This window comes from Camelina sativa, chromosome 12 (assembly GCF_030686135.1).
Source record: "Camelina sativa cultivar CO46 ecotype springtype chromosome 12, ASM3068613v1".
In the NCBI taxonomy this organism is placed as follows: domain Eukaryota; kingdom Viridiplantae; phylum Streptophyta; class Magnoliopsida; order Brassicales; family Brassicaceae; genus Camelina; species Camelina sativa.
Genome location: NC_141891.1, coordinates 2,521,011 through 2,542,356, shown reverse-complemented (window position 1 = coordinate 2,542,356; position 21,346 = coordinate 2,521,011). Strand labels below are relative to the sequence as shown.

The 21,346-nt window shown below is 36.9% G+C and overlaps 5 protein-coding genes and 1 non-coding gene across 6 annotated transcripts; 5 read left to right on the top strand and 1 right to left on the bottom strand.

Moving 5' to 3' along the window:
* Positions 1–513: 513 nt before the first annotated feature.
* On the top strand, positions 514–2,026 carry LOC104729725 (uncharacterized). Its single transcript, XM_010448717.3, has one exon. It carries the CDS (start codon positions 820–822, stop codon positions 1,774–1,776), a length of 957 nt encoding a protein of 318 aa, XP_010447019.1. The 5' UTR covers positions 514–819; the 3' UTR covers positions 1,777–2,026.
* Positions 2,027–2,603: 577 nt separating this feature from the next.
* On the top strand, positions 2,604–5,009 carry LOC104729724 (uncharacterized). Its single transcript, XM_087479145.1, has one exon. The coding sequence runs from the start codon at positions 2,774–2,776 to the stop codon at positions 4,757–4,759; it is 1,986 nt and encodes a 661-aa protein (XP_087335271.1). The 5' UTR covers positions 2,604–2,773; the 3' UTR covers positions 4,760–5,009.
* Positions 5,010–5,188: 179 nt separating this feature from the next.
* LOC104729723 (protein NUCLEAR FUSION DEFECTIVE 4) lies at positions 5,189–7,981 on the bottom strand. Its single transcript, XM_010448715.3, has 3 exons — positions 7,350–7,981; positions 6,379–7,274; positions 5,189–5,874 (listed from the first exon to the last, which is right to left on the bottom strand). The coding sequence occupies exons 1-3, from the start codon at positions 7,701–7,703 to the stop codon at positions 5,403–5,405; spliced, it is 1,722 nt and encodes a 573-aa protein (XP_010447017.1). The 5' UTR covers positions 7,704–7,981; the 3' UTR covers positions 5,189–5,402.
* A 6,099-nt stretch (positions 7,982–14,080) lies between these two features.
* LOC104729722 (peptidyl-prolyl cis-trans isomerase CYP21-1) lies at positions 14,081–16,360 on the top strand. The gene is made up of 6 exons (XM_010448714.3): positions 14,081–14,536; positions 14,928–15,009; positions 15,089–15,136; positions 15,231–15,437; positions 15,555–15,630; positions 15,920–16,360. The coding sequence occupies exons 1-6, from the start codon at positions 14,438–14,440 to the stop codon at positions 16,080–16,082; spliced, it is 675 nt and encodes a 224-aa protein (XP_010447016.2). The 5' UTR covers positions 14,081–14,437; the 3' UTR covers positions 16,083–16,360.
* Positions 16,361–18,915: 2,555 nt separating this feature from the next.
* LOC104729720 (actin-depolymerizing factor 9) lies at positions 18,916–20,237 on the top strand. Its single transcript, XM_010448713.3, has 3 exons — positions 18,916–19,225; positions 19,316–19,575; positions 19,839–20,237. Exons 1-3 carry the CDS (start codon positions 19,211–19,213, stop codon positions 19,987–19,989), a joined length of 426 nt encoding a protein of 141 aa, XP_010447015.1. The 5' UTR covers positions 18,916–19,210; the 3' UTR covers positions 19,990–20,237.
* Positions 20,238–20,665: 428 nt separating this feature from the next.
* On the top strand, positions 20,666–20,739 carry TRNAT-AGU (transfer RNA threonine (anticodon AGU)). Its single transcript has one exon. It is a non-coding gene; the product is annotated as a tRNA-Thr (tRNA).
* Positions 20,740–21,346: the final 607 nt, after the last annotated feature.

Sequence of the window (21,346 nt, the reverse complement as noted above, 5' to 3'; positions counted from 1 at the left end):
CGATCTTTGTAGGGTTCAAAATATTCTAGTCCACAACATGTTCTTGAACTCATTTGGATATTTTTGAATGGAAAAGACTCATTAGTTGGGTCGATATGTTAACTCTGTTATTTATGAAGGCTATATCATCATTGCACGTTTCTTGTTCGGGCATTTTTGCCACGTGTCATCGATAGATTGTGTATAACTTAATCATACCAAATTTGAATATAAAATTGATGGAATGAAATTTTAACTGAAATTTTACATCATTATCATGATAACTATATCATTATCCAAAATAATTACAGCTAACAGTAACAAATTATGTTGAGTTTTTCCTTATATAATGCTACATAGATTATAAAAGTTATATGTATAGTATAAAAACTAATTTTAAATTTTAAATCAGAATTAAAACTAATGATGCATATAGTTGCTAAACCTTTTTTGACCAAAAAACCTTTAACAATGAAAAAGATAAAGACAAAGAAACAACCTAATATATATTTTTAAGTCCAAGTTGGATTTTGGTAAAAATACACATCGCATATTCGTTTTACTAACAACTATCATGACGTTAATCAAATTCGCTTACATAAACTGTTAGCAACTTTTAATTAGACAGCCAATTAATTTGACTTAATAAGTCAAAAACTCTAACTAACCCACAACAAATAATTTGTCTTTCTTTGATTGAACGTTTCACACGTTTGAGACAAACACTTCACGATACCTCCCATAATTATAAGTGAACCCTACAAACATAGTCGTAAACTCAACCACAAGAGAAACCTTATCTTCTTCTTTCATCCTCATCTTCATCGATCTCTCAAAACAATGCTCTCTTTTATCTCTAACCAGATCGACCGGCAAAAAGATGTCTCTCATGAGGAAAAAACCCTAAGCGATCTCGAAAAATCCGATGGTTCACATTTCCCTGGCGATGACTACCGTCCGTCCGATCGTAAAAACTGGATGGCTGGTCTAACGTTGGAGAAACTAACTCTTAACAAGATCGTGTGGCCAGGAACGCACGATTCAGCTACCAACGATATCGGAATACCTCTCATCTCTCGTCCTTTAGCTGAATGCCAAACGCTATCCATCTACGAACAGCTCGTCCTCGGCACGCGTGTCCTCGACATCCGTGTGCAAGAGGATCGCCAAATCTGCCATGGGATCCTGACTTCATACGACGTTGATGTTGTCATCGATGATGTCATCAGATTCTTGTCGGAGACTCAGTCGGAGATTATAATCTTGGAGATAAGGACAGAGTTCGGACACAAAGACCCTCCGGAGTTCGAGACTTACTTGGCTGACAAGTTAGGTCAGTACCTGATACATCAAGACGATAACTTGTTCAACAAGCCTGTATCAGAGATTTTGCCGAAAAGGGTTATTTGCATCTGGAAGCCTAGAGAGTCTCCGAAGCCGAGCCGTGGTGGACATCTCTGGAACGCAGATTATCTAAAAGATAACTGGATTGATACGGATCTTCCATGGACGAAATTTCAAAGCAATTTGAAGCATCTAGGCGAGCAGCAATCGATATCTTCTAGAAAATTCTTTTACCGGGTTGAGAACACCGTTACGCCGCAAGCAGATAATCCAGTTGTTTGGGTTAAACCGGTGACTGATCGGATCCGAAAACATGCTAGGCTTTTTATATCTCAGTGTATTTCCAAGGGATGTGGAGATAAGTTGCAGATTCTGTCAACTGATTTCATCGAAGATGATTTCGTTGATGCTTGCGTCGGACTCACTCACGCAAGAATCGAAGGCAAAATTTGATAGGTCTCCAAGTTTGACAAGGATTTGCAACCAAATTTATTTTCTTTGGTTTTTTGTTGCGTGTATTAAAAGTGGCACTATTTACAAAGGCGTATGTGTGATTCTCGTCGACGTCCTTTAGAAAAAGTTTGTGTGTGTCCTTTAAAAAGTTTCGTCTTTTGTAAGACCTTAAATCTGTAAATCCGATTGTATCATACGATTAGATTGTTAGTTTATTGAATAAAATGTTATAGTGGATAGTTGATATAAATATATAACCTCAAGATAAAGAAGTATATTATAACATACTTCTGCACCACTCTTTAACCTAATTTGTTAGAAATTTATAAGAATTAAAACATGATGTTAAGGGGGTTTACTAAAGAGAGACAAGCTGGTGTCCTTGATTGTGTTATGTTCTGCCACAATTAGCTTGCTTCCAAACGTACCAAGAATCATGATTCATCAGTCATCATTCATCAACAAACTCTTCACAATTAGCATTTATGCTACGGCCTCCCACATGCCTTGACACATATGGACATGATCTTGGTTAACTATTTTTGAGGCTATAATAAAACTCACCTCGTGGTGATTTTGTCCTAGCCTGCATACATACACCAATAGCTTAATTGCTTTGACATTAAATACGGGCGGCTGACCATTGTGTTAATTCATCATCTCAGTCAGCATTGGACCGTTATACATAGTCTACACTCTACACCAACAATCTCAAATATTAATCATTCGAATAAATGTATGTTGCTATAATTATGTTAATTGAAGTATCCGATTCAGTTTCTGTATATATACAACGTCTATTTTTAGAGAGCCTTTTCTTCTTCCTTGTAAAATTCGGAGAAATTAACGTTTCACCAATATCTCACATTCTCTCTGTGTCCGTCTCTTCTCTCTCTCTCTCCGCCTCCCTCCACCGTCGTCTCCGGTGATCAAAGCCACCATCGTCTTCATTAAACAACATCAACGTTCACAGAGTTAATTCTTGATTTTGTTTCTCATGGCGGATATTGTGAAACAGATCTTAGTAAGACCTATTCAATTAGCGGATCAGATAACTAAAGCGTCGGACGAAGCTTACTCGTTCCGTCAAGAATGTCTAGAGGTCAAAGCCAAAACGGAAAAGCTCGCCGGTCTCTTACGTCAAGCGGCGCGTGCGAGCAACGATCTCTACGAACGTCCCACGCGCCGTATCATCGACGATACAGAGCAAGTCCTCTTCAAAGCCTTAGCCCTCGTCGAAAAATGCCGCGCCACGGGACTGATGAAACGTGTTTTCACCATTATCCCCGCGGCTGCGTTTAGGAAGATCACGATGCAGTTAGAGAATTCGATCGGAGACGTTTCTTGGCTCCTCCGTGTCTCTGCTTCAGGAGATGATCGTGACGACGAGTATTTAGGACTCCCTCCGATCGCTGCTAACGAACCAATCCTCTGTTTGATTTGGGAACAAGTCGCGATTCTCTTCACAGGCTCTCTCGAAGATAGATCGGACGCTGCGGCTTCGCTCGTGTCGTTGGCTCGTGACAATGATCGATACGGGAGGCTCATCATCGAAGAAGGTGGTGTACCTCCATTGTTGAAGCTTGCAAAAGAAGGTAAAATGGAAGGTCAAGAGAACGCGGCTCGAGCCATTGGTTTATTAGGACGTGATCCAGAGAGTGTTGAACAGATTGTGAACGCAGGTGTGTGTCAAGTGTTTGCAAAGATTCTTAAAGAAGGTCATATGAAAGTTCAAACCGTTGTTGCATGGGCTGTTTCTGAATTAGCTTCTAATCATCCTAAGTGTCAAGACCATTTCGCTCAGAACAACATCATTCGTTTCCTTGTGAGTCATTTAGCTTTTGAGACGGTTCAAGAACATAGCAAATACGCTATCGTGAGTAACAAGCAGACGTTGTCTTCGATTCATACGGTTTTCATGGCGAGTAATACGAACCCATCAGACAAGAAAGAGAGCAACGATCAAGATGAGACCAAAAGCAATATCTCACATCCTATGAGTAATCAGACACCGAGTCAGATGCATAGCTTAATTACAAACACATTGGCAATGAAGGGTTCGGGTCCGAGTTCAGGTTCAGGTTCAGGTACTAACAAGAATCAGGTAAAACAGAGTAATCAACAGCACCAGAATCATCACACCAAGGGTGGTTCTAACCCGAGAGGGAACAATCACACACATGTTTCTTTAATGGGGACAAGCATTAAGGGAAGAGAGTATGAAGATCCAGCTACTAAAGCTCAGATGAAGGCAATGGCTGCAAGAGCATTGTGGCAACTCTCAAGAGGGAATCTCCAAATATGTAGAAGCATAACAGAGTCAAGAGCATTGCTCTGTTTCGCCGTTTTGTTAGAGAAAGGAGACGATGAAGTCAAGTCATATTCAGCTTTGGCAATGATGGAAATCACAGATGTGGCTGAGCAGTATCCAGAACTGAGACGTTCAGCCTTCAAACCAACCTCTCCTGCTGCAAAAGCTGTAGTAGAACAGTTACTTAAGGTGATCGAAAACGAACTACCGGACCTTTTGATCCCCTGCATCAAATCAATCGGTAGTCTTTCAAGAACGTTCCGTGCAACGGAGACAAGGATCATTGCACCACTTGTGAAGCTTCTTGATGAAAGAGAAGCAGAGGTTTCAATGGAAGCCGCAGTAGCGCTTATCAAATTCTCATGTACCGAGAATTTCTTGCGTGATAACCACTCGAAAGCGATCATAGCAGCAGGAGGTGCAAAGCATTTGATTCAATTAGTCTACTTTGGAGAACAAATGGTTCAAGTCCCGGCTTTGATACTACTTTGTTATATAGCATTGAATGTACCAGACAGTGAGACTTTAGCTCAAGAAGAGGTTCTCGTAGTTCTTGAATGGTCGACAAAGCAAGCTCATTTGGTGGAATCACCAACGATTGACGAGATATTACCAGAAGCAAAGAGTAGATTGGAGCTTTACCAATCTAGAGGGTCAAGAGGATTTCATTGATATATGACACAAAGCTAATTCACTAACTAGAGTATGAACACTCTTCATTTTTGTCGCCTCACAGGTTTTGTTTTCTTCTTTGATGTGTTCACTTATGTCTTCTTCCAACGTTTGATGAAGCTCTCTGTATATATTACATTGGTGATGCTCTTAGACGTTGTTATAAGTGTGTAGACTATGTTGTAAGTCGAAACTACTATATTGATTTTAGATTCTATAATCATATAATATCTGAGTTAACTTTGTTTCAGATTCTTTTTCATAGTTTGTGTTATTTTACTTCAAAATCGGTTTTAGTTTCTCACATTGTTTCTCTATTGTTACTGAACACCTTTTTGATGTAGTAACGTTTAATTTAATGTTTACATGATAGTTACAAGGAGGAATGAGAATGAGAATGAGAATGAGAATATGCAACTCTCCAATAAATGAGCAAACATTAAGTACTGATACCCATTATCTGAACTTACACCAAACAACTGATTCAAACACTTCTTAAGCATAAGTGTACAAATGTACAATCACCGCTTCTAATAATACTGAACATTAAAAACTTTCACAAAAAAGATTTACATATAACTATAGAACTAACATCCCCCTCCCCAAAAAAAATGATTATAACCAAAAGCAAAGCTTAACACTCTCATCGGAGATTACCACTAGATTTCTTAGCCTTCTTGCTTGCATGAATCTTCGCATAGATCTCCTTCGTTCTATACGCAAGCAAAAGGTCAAGACCGATCCCAATAACGGAAGCAAGCGCCATAACAAGGAAGACCATACGGAAACAATGAGCTCCTACACACGTATTGCCTCCACCAGGAGTCGGTGTGGCTTCAGCATCGTAGAGTAAACCCGCTAGTAGACCCGAGAACAGGAACGATCCTAGAGGCAAATTGAGTATAAGGATGTTGTAGATGAGTCCATAGTATTTTAGACCAAATAGTTCTGAGGCTGTTGGCACGGTTATGGCTAACCGGACTCCGTAGCAAACCCCAACCACCATTGAACCGATGTAAAGCGAACCGGGCATTGCTAAAGCCATCAGTAAATATCCTACGGCCATGATAATCTGAGCTGCTGCATTCCATAGTGGTCTTGGTGTTCCAGCTTTCCTATAGAATTGAATAGAACAAAAAAATCATTCTCAAGTTAGTCTATGCAAATATAGGTAAGTTCCCTTAATAGCAAGATTAGTCAAGGTCCCCACGATGTCGAGTTCTCTAATAAAGACTAAAGAAAATCTAAAAAGATCTTTCAACGCAAAAAGTCGAAAACTTTTATTATGGTCCCCCCGGGCACAAGGAAACTTCTCAATCAGGAGGAACTAACATGTCAAGAGCTTTAATAAGAAAAATCATGTGAATGAGAAAAATATTCAGTTCTAAGTAACAGAAGAGGAAAGTAATATACTCTATGTGCCTTAGCGGCAAAGCAAAGATGAAACAGAGGAAACTGACACCACCCAAATTTGCATTTGAATGCGTGTAGATAAAGTGATCAAATGAGAATATTCCAATTTCCAAGTCACGTTTACAACTTAACAAGATCTATGTTTCCAATTATTAAATCAGTTTTTTTTTTCTACTAAGAGTGTTTTAAGTAAAGTGACTACTTACTTGATGAAGTGCTCGGAGATGGTACCGGAGAGAATCCGACCAAAGAATCCCCAAATACTAATCATGGAGACAAACTTGGAAACATCCGTGTAACCAAGCGCAAGCCCGATCTGACCCATATTGTTCATCACTGCTAAACCAGTACCTACTCCACACAAGAAGGACACAAACAAAACCCAAAAGTCAACACTCAACATGGCTTCCATGATGGTGTGTTCTTCTCCAAGAACCGGTCTTTTCTTCTCAGTACTCGTCACCACGTTTCCATGATTCTCTTCCTCCTCATCTTTTAACGGCTTAAGAGACGGTGGCAACTCGTTATCCGCCGCCGCTGCAGCACCTACGAGTGTTTCATCCACTACAATCTCGGATCCTGATCTCAGTAACGGTTCATCGGCTCGTCCTTCTACGTCTTGTTCATCTTTATCTTGGCTACGGAAATAAGCGTGGAAAGGGACGGCGATAGGAGAAGCTAAGAGGATGAGAAGAATCGAGGCGAATGCAATAGCGACAACTCCGGTTTTGATTCCCAAGATATCGTAAGACTGAAGGTACACAGCAACAACAACCGCGACGATGTTAAACACGGCGAAGTATTTAGACTCTTCGTTGTCCTCTGCGGAGGTACTAGCCGGAGGTATTTCACGGAGGAAAAAAACCGCCGTGAGACAAACGGCGAAAGGTACGACGGAGAGAAGAACAAGAAACGAAGCTGGATCAGAGGAAAACAGAGCAGTGCACACATCCGTGAAAATCGCAGTACTTAAACCAACGTATCCTTTAAGAATCCCAGATACAGGACCACGGTTTCGCCGGAAGTTTCTTATACAAGTCACAAGGACCGCCGTGTTCATCCACGTCGAACTGTTCCCTCCCATACAAAGAAACACACACATCTACACAAAATTTTAAAACTTAGGGTTTTACAACTTTGAAAATTAGGGTTTGTTTTAGGAATCTTGATTTAGTACCTGCCAATAAGGAAGAGGTTGGATCGTGCGGCTAACGACGAGCCATTGTACACCATAACCAATAAGACCTTCGAAAGAACCGATGAGAAGGATGACAGGAGTTGAAAGACGATCAGAAGCAAGTCCGGCGAGGATACCGAAAGCTTTTCCGATGTCTTTAGCGACGGAGAGACTGTTGAGTTCTAACTGAGTGAGGTTCATTAGGGATTTGAGAGCGCCGGAGTAATTTGAGAAGGTGTAATTGTTGCCGGAGATGGATTGGATCCAAACGGCTGTAACGAAACCAAGCCATTTGAGAGCTGAGGAGGAAGAAGAAGAAGAAGACGAAGACGAAGAAGATCTCCCAAACCCCATTGGAGGAGGAGGAGAAGATATCGAGAAGAAGAAAGAAAGAAAGAAAGAAAGAAAGAAAGAAGAGATATTTTTGAGTGTGTTGTGTTGGTTCGTTGAGCTCTCTGCGTACAGTTTTAAAGGTGAAACGTTACGTTTTTATTTTTGTTTTTTCCGCAACTTTAGACTTTATCGTTTTTTTGTAGAAAGTATTTATTTAATCTCAAAAAAGGAAAAAATAATAATTTAATAACTAGAATGATGAAATGAGAAAGTACGAAAGGGACACGTACGGTGAAGGTGTGCTCTTGGTTCCAAATATTGGATGAATTTATAAATAAATGTCGAAGAGGAATTAAGACTTTTCTATTTAAATGCAAATTGCTTCTTCATATCATTGGATATTTTTTCTTCAAGGTGATGATTAATTAGAATATGGTCAACTAGGATGATTAGTAGTATTAGTGGGTGATTTTGGCCTGTTCCAAGCATGACAGTTCATGCTTCCGTAACTTTTAATTTTTCTTATTAGAAAATTATATATATAGACGACCACATGGTTTTATTTAAACAAAATATGTTTTTTTTTTTTTGAAGTTTTTTTTTTTTTTTGTTCTCCATTATAGAAGACTCAAATCCATTATATGGTCAACGAGGCAATGAATAAACAGTTGTACGATACTACATGACATGAGATGAGTAAAGAGATATCTTTGGTAGTAACTAGTAAGTGGATATACGGATCTATAATTGAATGAAGTAATTGGAAACTAGAAAGTGGGGACTAGTCCGGCTCAATATTATTGCTAGAAGCTTCCAAGTCGGTTTGGTGCCGTCTAGTTTACGTTCAGTTTTATTTGGTATGAGATATAAAATTGACATTGTGTATACTTGGGTGACTGAGCGCCTCAAGCACCTTCGATGAATTGATACGTTTCTACAATGCTTGGATTACTGATGAGAGTACCAAAATTCCATAACGTTAAAACACATCAAACCCAATTCATAATTAGTTGCATCGGTTTAGTTTTGCTCTTTTTGATTTTATTAAATTGATCCAGTTCACACTAATTTAACACTACAAAAAGATTTTGTTTGGCTTTGTAAAAGTCACTCAAACATGCGTCTTTTTAAATGGAAAACAAGTCGTGAACAACTCTAACGTTTCATGTTGCCAAGGGTTGTATTCCCATTTTTTTTTTTTTTTTGTAAAGAAAGGTTGTATTTATTTCTCTGTCGCTTGTACGTACGGAACAATTTTTATCGAAACACTAGGAAATATCCAGAGCAGTCACTTGTTTCTGATCACGATGCTTTAAAATTTTAGTTATTCGGCGCGTTTAGTTTCATATAATCTATTTGGATGTGACAACAATTTTTCTCCACCAAGTAAGTCACCAACTTGTATTTTTCATCCAAAACGTTATTGGCTTTGATTGGATATATAATTTTAGATGAGTGTTTTGGTTTGTATTCTTCAAAAATCGCAACGAACCATTAATCAATTTTTCAGATACTTGAGATTTCCTTAAAGAAATAGATTTTTCAAAAAAATTATCTAATTAGTTTGGCTTACTATACATCAAAAGCTACAAGTTTGCCGTATTTCACTAGGTTTACTTCCTTCCTTCCCAATAGCTCCCATCAAGTTTGGCTTACACTACTTTTCTGTTTTTATTCTCACGCCAAAAATAGACAACTCCCGAGTCCTGACGCCTTTGCTGGTTGATAATATAATATAGCTGGAAAAAGAAACCAAAATTTCTCTAAAAAATGTTAATATATAGGGATTCGTGTGATATAGAGCGATCCTAGTTATGTTATCCTTAGCCAGTTAGCCGCCTCTTTCCTTTAATGTAAGCAATTTTTTCTTTGGCAAAATGAAGTTCTAATAATTTAATTCAAGAATATTCGTTCGTTACTTATCCTAATGACTCAATCCTTTGCAGCCATAGAGTAAACTCAGCCACGTTTCATCAAAATTTCATTTAATCACGCATGCACGACCAGTAATGTGGAGATAAAACCAGTATTTTTATTGATCGCATCCAAAATGAGTTATTCACTAAGTGATTTGCTTCGTATAGACTGACGTACGTGTCCATGCCATCGGGTCTAAATGATAAGATCAGTACAGAAATGATACCGTAGGTGTATCAATATGATTGAGAACACCAAGAACATGTTCAACAAAGTCATGAAAGCTTATAACCATTTTGCCAGTTGTGATGTGATAAGAGAGATGAATATTTGATGGGGCCAATTCGGGATTTCGAACAGTAAGGGAGTGATATGGACATGTATCTTTCTATCCGTGAAATTAATTCTTGCGGGCGATATTTATCATAATTGTCAAATAAGTGATCTGATTTGTTGGCGAGGTTATCACACATTCACAATTTGCTTATCACAAAAAAAAATCTTTTTTTTTTTTTAATTTAGAAAGAAAAAAGGTACAAAAGGCATTTGTATGTTAGTGTTGTAGGATTCCATAATGTGATGATTTTATTATATACTAGTACAAAAAATGAGATTAAACGGATGAAAAATGACGGACAAAATGAGGAAAACAAAAATCGCAAAGTAGCAAACAAACATGAAAATATGAGTAAGAGTAACTATCGCTCTAATTAAAAAGTGGGGTAACAATGTCTCTTTAATTATTTAAATAAAGAGTTTTTGGGATGGAACCAATTAATGATTTTGTTTCTATCTATCTAAAAGTTCTTGTGGTTAAGTATAATTTCTTATGATGTACTGTATGTTTTTAAAGTTCACTTTATTAACCTTTTTAGCAATAGTTAAATATTTTTTCACAGTAGGGTATATATTTGAAAATACTCGAATTCATTCCTGGACATGAAATAATTAGATATTATAAAACTATTAATTTAACTTACCATACATGATATTATAAAATTTAATTCTTGATTGTCGTCTAATTTTTTTTTTTCTGTAAGGGTAAGGAAAAATGATTAATTGTTGTCCAGTTTTATACCTCAAGAATTGTTTTCAGTGAGTTATGAGATAACATAATGAATGATCTATCTAACAAAATATCTCACCTTAAGCCTTTTTCAAAAAATATATATATATATATATATCTCACCTTAAAAACCATACAAAAATAAAATATCTCACCTACCAACTAGGCGAGTGTCAAGTAGTTTACATTTGAACCAGATACTCATCAGTCATTCAACTCTTCTTGTTGTAGGAAACTTAGAAGTTTGAACTACCAAAATAATTATAATACTGACAAAATAGAAAAATTAAAGAAAGTAACAAAACAAAAATCTGATATCTGTCTCTTTTTATCAAAAGCCGAGAAGTAACCAAAAAAAAAAACAAAACAAAATGTATCAAACATTAGCATTTTAAGAAATAAGTAAATAAGAGAACAAATTTTAAAAACACTTCTGTTCAAAGTTCAAACAATAAGACTGCAGTGTTTTCCATCGGAGCTACGAAGGCTTCTGGATCAGATGGTTTCACGGGTGCTTTCTATCAATAATACTGAGAAACGACGAAGGAAACAATTATGCAGGAAGTTCAAACTTTCTTCAATGAAGGCTCTTTCGACAAAACCTTGAATCATACTAATATCTGTTTGATTCCAAAGACAGAAGGTGCCAGACATATGAGTGAATTCAGGCCGATTGCCCTTTGCAATGTTAGCTATAAAATCATCTCTAAGATCCTGGTCTCAAGACTGAAGCAACACCTGAATAATATTATTTCTGAGGAACAAGCGGCTTTTATTCCAGGCAGAGTCATTACAGACAATGTTCTCATTGCCCATGAGTTGATTCATGCCCTCAAGGTTAAGAGACGATGTGCAAACTCTTTTATGGCTATCAAAACTGATATTACGAAGGCTTATGACAGATTGGAATGGGATTTTCTTCAAGAAACACTGTTCAGATTTGGTTTTGATGTAAAATAGGTTCAGTGGATTATGTCCTGTGTTCGAACACCAACCTTCTCGGTCAATGTAAATGGGAACCCTCAAGGCTTCATCCAACCTGAACGTGGTATAAGACAGGGTGACCCCCTCTCTCTATACCTCTTCATCCTCTGCGCTGAAGTCCTAAGTCACTTAATGAAGAGAGCAGAGGTAGAGGGCCATATTCAAGGAATCAAAATCAGCAACGCAAGCCCTCCAATCACTCACCTACTCTTTGCAGATGACTCTTTGTTTTTCTGCCAAGCAAATCTGAGCTCATCTTTGGCTATCAAGGAAATTCTGACACAATACGAACGTGCATCGGGCCAACAAGTGAATGTCCGTAAATCATCACTAACCTTTGGAAAAAGAGTAAGCGAGCAGACCAGAACACAAATCAGAAGACATCTCCAAATCCATAATGACGGAGGATGTGGCAAATATCTGGGACTCCCAGAGCAGTTTGGACGAAAGAAAATTGAGTTGTTCCAGTATATTATCGAAAACGTTCAAGGCAAAACAAAAGGTTGGAACAATAAGTTTCTATCACAAGGTGGGAAGGAGATCCTCTTAAAAGCTATTGCCATGGCCATGCCTGTCTATACTATGAACTGTTTTAAACTACCAAAAGGCATTTGTGAGGAGATTGAGAGGGTGATTGCACATTATTGGTGGAATTCTCAACAGGGAGGGACGGCGACTCACTGGGTAGCATGGGAGCGTATGAAATATATGAAGAAAGAAGGTGGTCTTGGATTCAGAGATATTGAAAAGTTTAATGACGCCTTATTAGCAAAACAAGCATGGCGAATCCTTCAGAACCCCAATAGCTTATTGTCTCGAACTCTGCGTGGGCGATATTTCTCAAATTCCAGTATACTTGAGGCAACTTGTGGCACTCAGCCATCATTTGGCTGGAAGTCAATTCTTTGTGGTCGAGATTTACTGCAGAAGGGTCTACGAGTAAATGTTGGGGATGGATCTACTATCAATACTTGGACTGAACCCTGGCTTTGTACGCACCCGCCAAGACCACCACGGCAGGCACCTACCTATCATTCAGCTGATTTACTGGTTGTTGCTAATCTTTTACTTCCAGATAAAAGCGGTTGGAATGAATGGCTAGTCCGAGAAAGAGTGCACCCAGAGGACGTCTCACTGGTTATTTCCATCAAGATCAGTAGATGGCAACATATTAATTATCTTGGATGGCATTATACTGAGAATGGATTATACACGGTGAAGTCAGGTTACTGGCTGTCAATACATCATCCGGATCATATAGTCCATGCTAGACCGCCTGATGGAGACCCACACCTAAAGAAAGAGATCTGGAAAACAAGAACCCCTCCAAAATTTAAACACTTTTTATGGCGCTTACTCTCAAATGCTTTGGCAACAGGAGCAGAACTCGATCGTCGTCACATCTCCTCACAGTCTTTCTGTAAACGTTGTATAACAGTGGTTGAGTCCACAGACCATCTTTTCTTCACATGCTCTCATGCACAACAAATATGGCGTGGCTCAAATATCCCCATCAACTGTCTGCTTGATCCTTCAATCACTGTCGAAGCCAAATTTAAAGCTATTTTTGCATATCACAAGCATCGGGGAATCTATGATCGTCTTTCTCATTTGCCATTTTGGATTTTATGGAAACTTTGGACAAGCCGCAACAAACTCACTTTTCAACAAAGACATCAAAGCTGGTATCGTGATCTGCAAGAAGCCAAACAAGAAACAGATGAATGGTTAACGTTAGATACTAAACGCTCACAGGCTCACAATTCTGAGTATCACTCCAACACTTATTCCAGAACATCAATCCGCTCCTGGCGTCGGCCACCAATTGGTTGGACTAAGTGCAACTTCGATGGAAGCTTCATTAATAACACTAGCCCTGCAACAGCAGGGTGGGTAATTCGCGATGATCACGGCAGGTTTAAGGAAGCAGGACAAGCAACTGGAATGACTGTCTTTACAGCACTTGAAGCAGAATGTCAAAGTCTTTGTCTTGCAATGAAGCAATCATGGCTCAGTGGGTTTAGGAAAGTGATCTTTGAAGGTGATAATCAAAATTTGATTAATATTCTCAATAAAAACATCCTACGGTTTGATCTCTGCAACTGGATTCAAGATATCAAAAGTTGGATGGCTCGTTTTGATTCGGTAATTCTCATGTGGACACCCCGGGAGACGAACATTCCAGCTGATCTGCTTGCTAAAAATCAACGTTTGGATCTATCTATTTACCGTACTCATGTAACTGTTCCTAATTGTATTATTTCCCATGTCTCTCATGTAACATCATCTCCTTAATCAATATATGAAGCTTTCGTGTTAAAAAAAAAAAAAATTAGATATGTTCCCTTCATGTATAATCTAATTTAATTGGCTAATTGAAACACTAAAATCGCAATATAATATAATAGCCCATAATTGATTTAATAATAATGGAAACACCAAACTTTAATGGGCCGTAGTTACTCGTTAATTAGGCCCATTAGCAAATCACGGAAAGAAAGAAAAAAAACAAATCATCGTCGACGAAGAACTGAAACACAGACACAGTGGAATTGAGATCGATTTCGACTTTGATTGCCGCGAAGATTTTGCACAAATCCCTAGTTCATTCTAAAGCTTTCACCTTTGGGAGCTATATCACCGGACACAAGTGTTTTTCCAGTGAATCCTGTGATTGAGAGATCTAACCAAGTGTGAAGTTTCTGACTTTTTTTTGAGATCGAGTTCTGTGTTGGCGTGAGATGGATTCCTAAAGAAGAATAAAGAAGGAAGAAGAAGAAGAACGAAGATGCGTAGAGAGATCTCGTTTTTGCTACAGCCCAGATGCCTTCTTCTCCTCGTTGCCCTTACGATTTTTCTCGTCTTTGCTCTCTTTAACACTGGAAAAGTAAGTCTTTTTTTCTCCGACCCACTTTTCATGTGGATCTGTTTGAGAACTACTCTTGTGTTCATTCATGGTTTCAATCTATGGAAATATCGAAATTAGTCTTCTTTTTAAGAAATTATGAGAGATCTGATTCTCTTTTAACACTTTTGTGAAGTTTGCCTTCTGAGTGATTAGTCTTGGTTGGATTTGGTTTTGAGTAGTCTCTCTTGGATTCAAATTTTAACACATTATGTGTCTGCAAGTACATTGAAGTGTTTAAGTGAGTTTACATGAGGCGCTTGTACTGTGTGTGATATGTTGGTTTGTGTGGGAAGGTTTAAGAGAGGAGCAGCAGAATGTGGATATGCCTTCTGTATGTTTTGCCTGATTTGCTTTCTCTCTTGATGTTTAGGATGAGGAGAAGCAAGTAATCGAAGATAACGAAATCACCCACAGGGTGTTTCTCGATGTTGATATCGATGGCCAACGCTTAGGTACATGGACTGATATATTCTTTGCCATTTGCTTCCTTCAACTTCTTTTGATTTTGCTTTCTGTTATTCAAAACTTCAGGCAGGATTGTTATTGGACTATATGGCAGTGTTGTGCCCAAAACTGTAGGTATGTCTTTGGCATCTTGAATGTGAATCTCAGGAATATGATTAATTTTGATTAGATAGTTTCTAATGTTGGATTTCTATGTTTTTTTTTGCAGAAAATTTCAGAGCTTTATGCACAGGAGAGAAGGGAAAATCCTCAAGCGGGAAGCCTTTACATTATAAGGGAATACCGTTTCATCGTATAATATCTGGATTTGTAATCCAAGGAGGAGACATTGTCCATGGTGATGGTAAAGGGAGTGAGTCAATTTATGGTGGTACTTTTCCTGACGAAAATTTCAAGATAAAGCATTCACACGCAGGTGCGCATATATACTCTCTCTACCAACATATGAAATTTGAGAAAAAAATGTTTGGAAAAATTGGTTTAAAGCATATTGAGAGCCATATTTTATAGGAAAACGAATTTGCATGTGTAGGTGTTGTAGCGATGGCTAATACAGGACCTGATTCTAATGGCTCGCAGTTCTTTATCACTACTGTTAAGGCTAGCTGGTAAGCTCCCCTCTCATGCTCTCACTTCATGCACACTTTTTCTTACAAAAAAACATACTAGAAATATGATATCAAGGACACCAAATTTAAAGGCAGATAGTTTTGTTCTTGGAAAAGTCCTGAGACGATCCTCTAGGGATCCAACCTAGATGGAGTTTTAGACAAAGATCATGAATTCGAATTCTACGTTAGACTAAAATGTGAAATTGAAACACATGGACAATTCTTGTGGATTTTTTGTTGGATTCTAAAAAAGTAAGATTTGATGACTGTGAAAACTGTGGTGCAGGTTGGAAGGAGAACATGTGGTGTTGGGGAAGGTAATACAAGGAATGGACAATGTATTCGCTATTGAAGGTGGAGCTGGAACTTACAGTGGCAAACCCAGGAAAAAAGTTGTGATTGCTGATTCTGGAGAGATTCCTAAAGACAAATGGGATGAAGAAAGATGACAAAGCCAACCTAACATACACATCACTTCAAATCTGGTTCTGTTCCTGTGAGATTCTCTCTCTGTTTTTTTTTTCTTTCTATTTTTAGTTTTGCACATGCTATAATCTGAATTTCTGAACAGTGAACACAATGCCAATGTAGTTAGAGTGTCTAAAGCTGGAAGCATCTGTAGCTTTTTCACTTAAGGTTTTTCTCCCAAGTTTCAGTGTATACTTTATTTATATGATTTTTAGTTCAGTCTACAGCTATGTAGATAATGATATCATTATTTTCAGTATACCTTGTTAAACCTCTATACACACTCAAATCTAGACCTACAATTTCACAAATTTGAGGTTTGGACTTTGGATTCTCGATATATCGAATGACACTATTGAAACAAACCAAAAAAAATGCATGAAATGGATTTGATGGTAACATGGTTATGATAAAAGAGATGATTCCAAAGAAGAAACGAACACAAGTATAGCACAAGAAGTCAAAGCCTAACTATTTAACAACTTTAGAAGACAAGCCACCAGATGGACAAACAAATCCTCCCAATAACAAACTACAAAAGGGAAACTAATCAATAAAATCATAAGACATATCGACACATGCTTATGCTATTATCAACTTACACGGTTACACCTCATCAAACTCGTGCATGCATGGGCTATTGTTATCTACAAGTATAAGCAGACATGGTTATGTCCCCTCAATCTCATCCTTGATCACTATTTATGAACCACTAGTGAATTATTTAAACAGTGAATCTAATATAATAACGTGCAAAAAGACTAGAAAATGAAGCACATTTATGTCTAAAGCTGATTCAATACTTCTTAAAATCATACCACGCACACTCTGATCCACAGATATCGAATTAGGTTGAAGTAAGTTGAAACATAACAAATGGGAGACCTTATGCCCCCATAATTCTTCCATATTTTTAGATTTTAGTGTTTGTGTTTTTACAATTGCACCCGAATAATAACAGGTAGGGGTCCATGCAAACTCATGTTCATGTACATATCATCAAAAATATAAACATATACTCTATCTTATACTAGTACTATCTAATCTAACTTCAATTAACAAAACATATATAGGCATGCAGACGTATGGTATGACACAATTAATAGTCTGAGTTGCTCAACTTATACAATACATGAACTAGACAATTTCATGGGAAGACTATAAGAGACTTTGGGACTGCAAAATTCGTCTTGGGATTGTCTAGCGGCGTTCAACGTATCTTAAGGTTATATTCTGTGAACCCTTTATTTACCGACACCAAATATAACGATTTACTTGAATTGGGCTGATAATCAAGACTAGTATTATAATATTAATCAAGAACAATCAGAGACTAATTCAGTTCAGGGAAAGTGGGAAACTCTTTATTTATTTGTTGGAGCTCAAGTAGAAGTTTCAATTAGGGCTTAACGTTTTCGGTTGTCCCCGATTTCTTTTGTTATCCAACCCGTTTTCGGAGTATTAAAGTTTATCTCATATCGCATACCTTAGCTTCCACGCAAAGGGGTCACTTGAGTTTTGAGTAACACGAAATTGGAGAAAACAATGAGAATGTAGGCATTGGATCCAATCCTATTATTTGGGACCAGCTTCTCTCGATTCCTCGCTTCTTTTTTTCTTCGTCAACATCTTTTGATCAATTTTCAAGTCTATGTTAATCATCTTATGTTTCCATGGTTAGGATATTCCGAACGAAACTCAAAAATGATATCAAATTTTCTCTTCTTTTTATTGTTTGTATTTGTTGATTAAGTTTAAAATATATAATCTCTACCTCTTTTGTTTTGTGAAAGAGCTAATTATTGGATAACACATTATTTGCAAGTAACTTTAGTATCACCACGGTTACGGTTATTTATGGTTAATTAACCACCGGTTACGGTTAGAAATTTTGTTTATCTTTAACCATAACTGTTTAATAAACGGTTAAACGGTTACAGTTAAATACAGTTCCACTTAAATCGGTTACGGTTATATACGGTTACGGCTATTTGATAATATGATACGGTTGATATTATTTGATGATATAATATAATTGATATTAGTTATTTATAATTAATATGTTCTTTTAGTGTACTCATATTTCTTTATATCATATGATTCATATTAAATAAATAATTATTAGTATATTTTATTATGTTTTTAAAACGGTTACGTTAACAAATTGCGGTTTAACTATGTGGTTAACCAACAGTTTTGATACGGTTATGGTTAATTAACGGTTATGGTTAATATAATTTAACTATATATTTACAGTTAACAGTTACGGTTTCTAACCATTTTATACGGTTACGGTCTGGTTACGGTTCGAGTACGGTCCGGTTACGATCCAAAATACGGTTACGGTTTAATTTTGGTCATGCCCACACTGAGTGATCTTTAGACTTTTTTATTTATTATTTTCTATATTGTAACAGTATTCCAATAGTAAGAAATATATAAATATAAATATACTATTATATTTAAGAAAATAAATATGAATAAAACAAAACCAACTATTATTACACTTAATTGTACACACACGAGAAAAACACAGCTAATTTGGAAACGTTAATTTGGTAGGGAATAACAATTTTTTTTAGAAAAAAAACACTTAATATAGTTTTAATTGATAATTTCCCAATTTCTGAACATATATAATGATAAGTTTCCATCCCAAGTTGTATTTTTTCTCATTATCTCATTGGAAACATTCATTAGCTTTGAATTAGTTGCTTTGGTATTCTCACACAATTCAAATTTAAAAAGAAATAATTAGTATAGAAAAAAATAGCTGTGTTTTTTACTCATATAGAAAAAAATAACTATAAAACCATTCAAAAAAGGCTCTAAACACCAATTTTAATAGTATATTTTTAGAACAGGAGATTAATTTTTGTATACTTAATATAATTACAAATAGCAGTTTCAGGAAGTGGTAATTTTGTAATAATAGAGATATCTCAATGGCAATCATATAAACACTTCTTTATAAAACCCTTTCGAACTCTCGTCATCTCAACACACAGCAACAAAAATCTCTCTACACTCAAAAAAATATTAGCCAAAGAAAGAAAGAAGAAGAAGAAGAAGAAGAAGAAGACATCTTCGAAGCTCAGCAACACTCACTATGGCTTTGAAGACGGTAAAGTCACAATTATTTATATTTCCAAACAAACTATATAGTCTATATTGGATGATGATTTGAATTGATTGGTGTATATATTATATATAGGCGACGAGTGGTATGTGGATGACGGATGATTGCAAGAGATCGTTCATGGAGATGAAGTGGAAGAAAGTGCACCGATACGTCGTTTACAAACTCGAGGAGAAGTCTCAGAAAGTCACCGTCGACAAAGTCGGTGCCGCCGGCGAGAGCTACGACGATCTTGCCGCTTCTTTGCCGCAGGACGATTGCCGCTACGCCGTGTTTGATTTCGATTACGTCACTGTCGATAACTGTCGCATGAGCAAGATCTTCTTCATCACTTGGTTAGTGTCCGAGTCTCTTCGATCTCTTCTCCATATTTATCTCGTTTTTACCCTTCTATCCACTGATCCTGTGGCGTTGTTTTGGTGATCATCTGAGGGCAAAATAGTCATTGGTTGCTGACTAATTTACCATTTTACCCTTAGATGTCCCAAGCCTTTAAACGTGACCTAAAAATAAACCATACCAAAACGTGACCACATAAAACTAGAATTTTTATATGAACTAAAAAAAGTGTTATAATTTTGATTGTTTGTGGGAATAGGTCACCGGAGGCGTCGAGGATAAGGGAGAAAATGATGTATGCAACGTCAAAGAGTGGACTGAGAAGAGTGTTAGACGGAGTTCACTATGAGCTTCAAGCCACCGACCCAACCGAGATGGGATTTGATAAAATCCAAGACCGGGCCAAGTAATTGAAGTAAATTTTACAAGACGTAACCGGAGTTTACTAGCTGGCCTGTTATTAACAGTTATGAGCAGCAGCAATTAATTCTCTATTAATGTTATTTAGTGCTTTTTTAACATCTTCCCTCTTGTTTGTCAAAAACAAAATGATTTCCTTTTTATTTTGTTGACAAATTGTTCTCAACTATTATTAGTGTTTCGTTTTTAATTGTTGCTGTTAGTTGTATTTTTGAAAAAAAAAATATGTTGAATGTTATTTTGTCTCTTGTTTGTCACTAATGCTAATAAAAAGAGGTCTTAAATATATTTGAAATTGTACTGGGAGTAATATATGAGGATAAGTATTAATTTGGTGAAGACCATTCAACCAAGGCATGGTAAAACTTTTGCTAAATTTAAAGTATTAAAAAATAGTTTAATTGTAAAAAGTTAACATTGCAGAGTTGGATATAATACTGAATCAGTTTGTATGGCTTATTTGAAAGTCCATCTCCCATGATCCAAATCTTTCAATGAAGATCCACTCCCAGAATTCATAATTGAGTAGTGCTCTCATAATAATTTTTGTGAAGATCCCACTCATATGGTTCTCGGCCCAATATTTATCAAAACCCAATTTCAACGAAAAGCACAACTTTCTTATCTCCTGTTAATATTTCCAAGTTTAACTTGTAAAGCAAAAAGGCTCTCGTAGCTCAGTTGGTTAGAGCACCCGTTTAGTAAGCGGGAGGTCTTGAGTTCAACTCTCAACGAAAGCAATATTTTGATTTTCCTGTTATTTTTTTGCCTAGCATCCATATCTTAAGCATTGGATGGTGGGGAGGCTATTATTACCTTTGAAGTTTTTAATCCCAAATTCAGAGTTTCATGCGCTCCCATCATTTTACATTTTCATACTTTAGTACCTAACCTATTTTAAGTTGAGACACAACTTTAAATTATATACTATTTTTATAACAAGCAAAAGTGTCAATCTAATTGTACTTTTTAGCAGGTTTAAATTGATAAGCAACTATTGCAGATGCATTGTCGAAGAGTGAACCCCCTTTTTTAAAAAAGCTTACAGCTTTTACGGTTGAAATAAAAGGTTTTTACTTTACATGTGTGAATAATAATTGTTGTTTTTGTAATTGATACCGCTGGCTAGCCTGTCACAATGGACCCAAATGTTGTAAGTGTAAGAGGTCCACCAAAACTCTCAATCTTCTTCGTCCCACATAGAAGTCGAATTTTTGTTATCTTCCAAGAATCCACACACTTTTTGGCAGTTTTTTTTGTTTATCATAAAAGTTTGTAAAACAATCCATATAAAATATGGGTCACCCGCTTTAAGAAATCTAAATTTTGTTGTATGACCAAAAATAT

Excerpts from the sequence above, each read along its gene's own strand:
- LOC104729725 (XM_010448717.3), top strand. The coding sequence starts at position 820 with ATGCTCTCTTTTATCTCTAACCAGATCGACCGGCAAAAAGATGTCTCT.
- LOC104729724 (XM_087479145.1), top strand. The coding sequence starts at position 2,774 with ATGGCGGATATTGTGAAACAGATCTTAGTAAGACCTATTCAATTAGCG.
- LOC104729723 (XM_010448715.3), bottom strand. The coding sequence starts at position 7,703 with ATGGGGTTTGGGAGATCTTCTTCGTCTTCGTCTTCTTCTTCTTCTTCC. Across the intron at positions 7,275-7,349 it reads AACCTCTTCCTTATTGGCAG|ATGTGTGTGTTTCTTTGTAT; the intron begins GTACTAAATCAA and ends AATTTTGTGTAG. Across the intron at positions 5,875-6,378 it reads ATCTCCGAGCACTTCATCAA|GAAAGCTGGAACACCAAGAC; the intron begins GTAAGTAGTCAC and ends TCAATTCTATAG.
- LOC104729722 (XM_010448714.3), top strand. The coding sequence starts at position 14,438 with ATGCGTAGAGAGATCTCGTTTTTGCTACAGCCCAGATGCCTTCTTCTC. Across the intron at positions 15,010-15,088 it reads TATCGATGGCCAACGCTTAG|GCAGGATTGTTATTGGACTA; the intron begins GTACATGGACTG and ends TCAAAACTTCAG. Across the intron at positions 15,438-15,554 it reads GATAAAGCATTCACACGCAG|GTGTTGTAGCGATGGCTAAT; the intron begins GTGCGCATATAT and ends TTGCATGTGTAG.
- LOC104729720 (XM_010448713.3), top strand. Across the intron at positions 19,576-19,838 it reads AAGATCTTCTTCATCACTTG|GTCACCGGAGGCGTCGAGGA; the intron begins GTTAGTGTCCGA and ends TTGTGGGAATAG.